A 5,380-nucleotide genomic window follows, 5' to 3' on the forward strand; every position below is an offset into this window, starting at 1 on the left:
GATGGGAGGAGCGCCCCGATGGTACGTATACCATACTGGGAGTTTTCTAGCTCATCTCGCCACCGCTCTTTCAACCTGTCTACGGCCAACTGACGGGCCCCTCTCACTTCTCTTGGGGCGGGCCTTTCCCCGAGAGCTCGTCTTCTCGCCCGCTCCCAATAAACCTCCGCCTGAGTTTTTGCGTCCATGTCCCATGGTGGGGTGCCGGCCAATACGCATGCCGCCGCCCAAGCTACCGTTACGTAGGCCCGAGCTATGCGGTTGGCCACCACTCTTTGTGGCCTTCGCAGCTGGGCCACGTTGGCTCTGGAGAGCTTATCTGCCCAGATTGGCGCCCCATATAGTGCCATGCTCCGGGCTACGCCCGCATATAGTTTCCGGCACCGGGCGCTAGGCCCTCCGACATTGGGCAGCAGCCGGCCCATGGCCGATGCTGCGCCGACTATCCGGGGTGCTAGTTGTTTAAAGTGCTCCCGGAAGTCCCAGCGTGGGTCCATGGTTATGCCCAAGTACTTAATGTACGGCTTCACCTGGACCCTTTCCCCACCTATTGGAATGGACGCTCCCTCAGACGGTTTCCAGCCTCTTTTGCCAAAGACGATGACCTCGCACTTGCTGAGGGCCACCCTGAGCCCCAGCAGCCTGACGCGGGTGACCATCAGGTCTGCTGCGACTGCAGCTGTCCTGAGGGTGCTCTCCAGCTTCTCACCCCAGATGGCCACCATCGTGTCATCCGCATAGCAGATGACGGTCATCCGGGGGAGTAGGCTCCCGCGGATGGCCCAGTCAAAGCCGATGTTCCAAAGCAGGGGTCCTAGCACTGACCCCTGAGGAACACCGCAGGTCATCGCCCTGGCTTTCCTCCCTTCTCTGTCCTCGTAGAGCACCACCCTCTCAGAGAGGTAGTGCCCTACGAGGTTTCTCAGATAGAGAGGCACTCCGTGGTATCGGAGTGCCTCCTTTATTACCTCATATGGGAGGGAGCCGAAGGCGTTTGCGATGTCTAACGAGACACCCACGGCTCCTCCCTTCTTTTTTATTGCGTCCTCCGAGAATTCGCGGAGGGCCCCTATCGCATCAACGGTCGACCGCCCTTTTCTAAAACCAAATTGGCGGTCCGACACGTTTGGTCCGACATTTTCCAGATGCTGGATAATTCTGGAGGCGACAATTCGTTCCAGCAGCTTACCAGTCTCATCCAGCATCAGTAGGGGCCTCCATCCCGAAGGGGAGTCCTCGGGTCGGCTCTCCTTTCTGAGCAAGCAGAGTCTTCCCTCTTTCCACGGCTTGGGAAACCGCCCAGACGACAGACAGTCGTCGAATAATTGTCTGAGGCGGCTCCCGAGGTGTTTTGCGACCACCGGTAGAATCAGACCGGGGACGCCGTCCGGGCCTGGTGCCTTTTTGCAGGCTGTCAGACGTGTCATACCCCGGTCGAACTCATCATCCGTCACCGGTGGCACTGGGGCCGTGGTGGACTCCCGCTCGGGGACCTGCATACTCGGAGGAGCAAATTCTTGGGCCGATGGGAAAAGGCCTTCAACAATTTTGTTGAGGAGGTCCGGTTCCAAGGAGGCCGTGGGGGGGGCGTGGCGCATTTTGTTGCGAACTATCCTATATGGCCTCCCCCATGGGTCCCTGTCTAGCGTGGCCAGAAACGCTTCATGGGCGTCGTCTTTCGCTTTGGCAATTGCTACCGACAGGGCCTTTTTGGCCTCCTGGAGGGCAGAATAGAGTCGGGCCTCCTCCCCGTATTCGCGGTTGCGCCGCCGCCTGCATCTGGTGTACTCCCTGCGGGCACGGTTGCTGATAGATCTGAGAACAGCGATGTCCTCAGACCACCAGTGTACCTGCCTTTTAGCAGGCGGCGGACCAGACCTCCTCATGGATGCGTCGCACACCTCAGTGAGCGACGCGCGAAAGCCACGTGCCCTTTCCTCCACACCAAGGGAGCGGCTTGGTATGGGTTCTCTCCACTCTATTATCATAGCAGCCTCTTCAGCCAGGTCCCTGTTGAGGCTAGCCATATTCCACCTGGGGAACCCCTGACGTCTCCCTCTGCCTCGAGTGGGCTGTTGGGAATGGGGCGTATTGGAGACCGACATCCGTATGTAGCGGTGGTCGGAGAGGGTCTCCACGTCCTCCAGGACGCGCCAGTCCTCAATGCGTGCAGCAATACTCGAGGTCGCGAGCGTCACGTCCACTATCGAGGCACCATTTCGCCGCACGCATGTGGAAGTGTTGCCCCGGTTTAGGACTTCAAGCCCCATTCCCACCGCCCAATCATAGAGTGTTACCCCTCTTGGGCTGGTTATGGGAGAACCCCACGCAGAGTGTTTGGCGTTAAGGTCTCCCATTAGCATGATCGGTGTCGGCGCCGCACCCTCGACTACTTGCCCCACTCTCTCGAGGAGGCGCTCAAAGGCACGCAGCGGTTCATTGGGGGAGAAGTATGCTGCGACAATTACAATATTTCCCCATTTCACCGCTACGTACCCCCTGCCGTTCTCAATCTTCGAGAGAGGTGGGCGATTGCCAGTTTGTGGGATGGTCACCGACACCAGCCCTTCTGTGTCTCCAGCCCAATTAGGGAGGGAGGGGACGCAATAGGGTTCCGATATGACGGCAGCGTCAATGCCCCACTCCGCCAAGTGCTGGACCAAGAGGTCTTGAGCACGAGCGCAGTGGTTGGCATTGGCCTGCAGCACCTCAAGGCGGGGAGCAGGCCGTACCGGCATCAGTGCTCCATGGCGCGGCCCTCCGAGGCCTCGGTCGTTGCCAGGGCCGATTTGCCTCTTATGCGAGGGGGGTTGCAGGCTTTCCCCCCCATGACATGTCCTGGCGGCAGTTTAGCGGCATGGCACACTGCACACCATGGCTCTTTGACCTGGCATTCACCCGTGGTGTGGCCCGTTTTGCCGCAGCGGTGGCACATCGATGATCTGTCCACCGGGGATGGACAGAGGGCCCTAGTGTGGCCCATGCCCATGCAGCGGAAGCATCGCATGGGCAGGGCTTCAAGCCCTTTGACTTTGGCGGCCGACCATCCGACCAGGAGGCGTCCGAGCTCTATGAGAGAGTTGGCAGCCGCCACAGGGCAGGTTAAAATGGCTGCCCCAGTCTGGTCTGGCGCCATACGGATAGCGCCAACCTTAATTTGCCCCGGTGGGCATTTCCCAGCTGCAGCTGCAGCTTCTCTGAGGGCCTCCAGAGTCACTGCCTCATCGAAGCCGGAGACCTTGACTTGTGCCGTTTTATACGGCCGAGATATCTCCGCTTCGTTGCCTATCAATTCCCGGACCTTCTCAGCAAGAGCGTCCGCTGCGGCCCCGCTGTCTGCTCCAGGAACCTCTATTATCCGAGCCCCCGTAGCACTCCTGCGCACCGAAACATGGTCCACCCCAATGGACGGCAGTTTGATGGTGGTGACCTTGGCCATTATCGATTTATAGTCCATATCGGACTCCGGCTTCAGGGTCACCACCACCGCTGCTGACTTCGGTGGGGTGAACGCCTTCCTTGGTGGCGGTTTTGCTGCCGCTTTGGGGGCTTGGGTTGGTTTCCCCTTCCCTTTTCTTTTCCCTTTTTTCTTTTTGGCTACCGTTGTCCACACCTCCGTGCCTCCAGGGTTCGGAGACGCCTCAGTGGGAGGTATTCGGGAGGGGCCTGGCGTTGGCTCACGTGGCCGAGCTTTGGTTTTGGCCTTGGACTTGGCCCTGGTTTGCGGCACCGGTCCGGGTCTTGCAGGTGGCATGAGGGTTGACCCTGTGTTGCCCTCCCTGCCATCTAGATCCCCAGCTTTTTGTTTCTTTCTGTCGGCCGCCAGTGGCGGGCGCAGAATTGGTTCTGGGGCGAGTATGCCCCTCTTTTCGGCTTCATTCAACCGGGTCGTCACCATTTCTCCTATTTTGAGGAACAGGTTCCTCTCAATGGACACCTCAAGCTCTTTAAGGACGTCCTTGATTTCCGCCATTGTGACTGGTCCTGAGGTGGACGGCCCGGTAGATTTTTCGGCATAGGCCTTCCGAAGAGCCCTCGTCTCCTGCTCCAGCTGCGCCAATTGCTCCCGCATCCTTCTGTTGTCAGCAGTCAGAATTCTGACTGCTGCCGACTCCTCCTGGTGCATTTCTATTTTATCAGCTGCATCTAAGATGTGCTGACAGGCATCCTTCATAGATCGCCACACTGTGCCTTTGAGGTTGCCGGATTTACCGGCTTCCTCCAGTACATTCCCAACAGACGTCCGTACAACGTCAAGTTGTTCGTCAACGATGCTGCTGGCGGGCTTGGGTGGCGATGTCTGTGTGCGCCGACCAGCGTGACGGCCCCTCGTAGCTGTGTTAATTTTGGGGCCTCGCGATCTTAGTGCAGACCCCTCCAGTGCCTTTCGTTTACGGGGAACACTGCCCCCGTCGTTCTTGTCATCCTCCGTCATGATGACCTCCGGAAGGCTATCGTTGTCAACCTAACCTAACCTAACCTAACCTAACCTAACCTAACCTAACCTAACCTAACCTAACCTAACCTAACCTAACCTAACCTAACCTAACCTAACCTAACCTAACCTAACCTAACCTAACCTAACCTAACCTAACCTAACCTAACCTAACCTAACCTAACCTAACCTAACCTAACCTAACCTAACCTAACCTAACCTAACCTAACCTAACCTAACCTAACCTAACCTAACCTAACCTAACCTAACCTAACCTAACCTAACCTAACCTAACCTAACCTAACCTAACCTAACCTAACCTAACCTAACCTAACCTAACCTAACCTAACCTAACCTAACCTAACCTAACCTAACCTAACCTAACCTAACCTAACCTAACCTAACCTAACCTAACCTAACCTAACCTAACCTAACCTAACCTAACCTAACCTAACCTAACCTAACCTAACCTAACCTAACCTAACCTAACCTAACCTAACCTAACCTAACCTAACCTAACCTAACCTAACCTAACCTAACCTAACCTAACCTAACCTAACCTAACCTAACCTAACCTAACCTAACCTAACCTAACCTAACCTAACCTAACCTAACCTAACCTAACCTAACCATCCCATCTCTTGTGTACCCATACCCACTTGTGATACCTTGATCTCTTCGTCTTGACGCCGCCATCCATTCTGCATACCAGCCGTCTCCATATCCTCGAATTTTTCATACTATTTTGTCATTTTTCTTCTGTTACGATTTTTCAGTAGTTCAATCATCCATTTTTGTCTAAAAACCGAATTTTTTCTTCCGGACCCCCCCTTAAGTACTTCTGATTATTGTTCGGGCTGCCTATCCCGTCATTTTGAGCCATCCCCGGGCAAAATACGCGAAAAATTCGCAAAGTTTTTCAGGTTTTAGTAGTTTCAGTTCTCC

General features: G+C 55.7%; 1 protein-coding gene across 1 annotated transcript; it reads right to left on the reverse strand.

Annotated features, from left to right (window-relative positions):
• Window positions 1-2,737: 2,737 nt before the first annotated feature.
• LOC132904433 (uncharacterized) lies at window positions 2,738-4,435 on the reverse strand. The gene has a single exon (XM_060954822.1). It carries the CDS (start codon window positions 4,433-4,435, stop codon window positions 2,738-2,740), a length of 1,698 nt encoding a protein of 565 aa, XP_060810805.1.
• Window positions 4,436-5,380: the final 945 nt, after the last annotated feature.

The sequence above is a fragment of the Amyelois transitella genome, chromosome 5 (assembly GCF_032362555.1).
Source record: "Amyelois transitella isolate CPQ chromosome 5, ilAmyTran1.1, whole genome shotgun sequence".
Lineage (NCBI taxonomy): Eukaryota > Metazoa > Arthropoda > Insecta > Lepidoptera > Pyralidae > Amyelois > Amyelois transitella.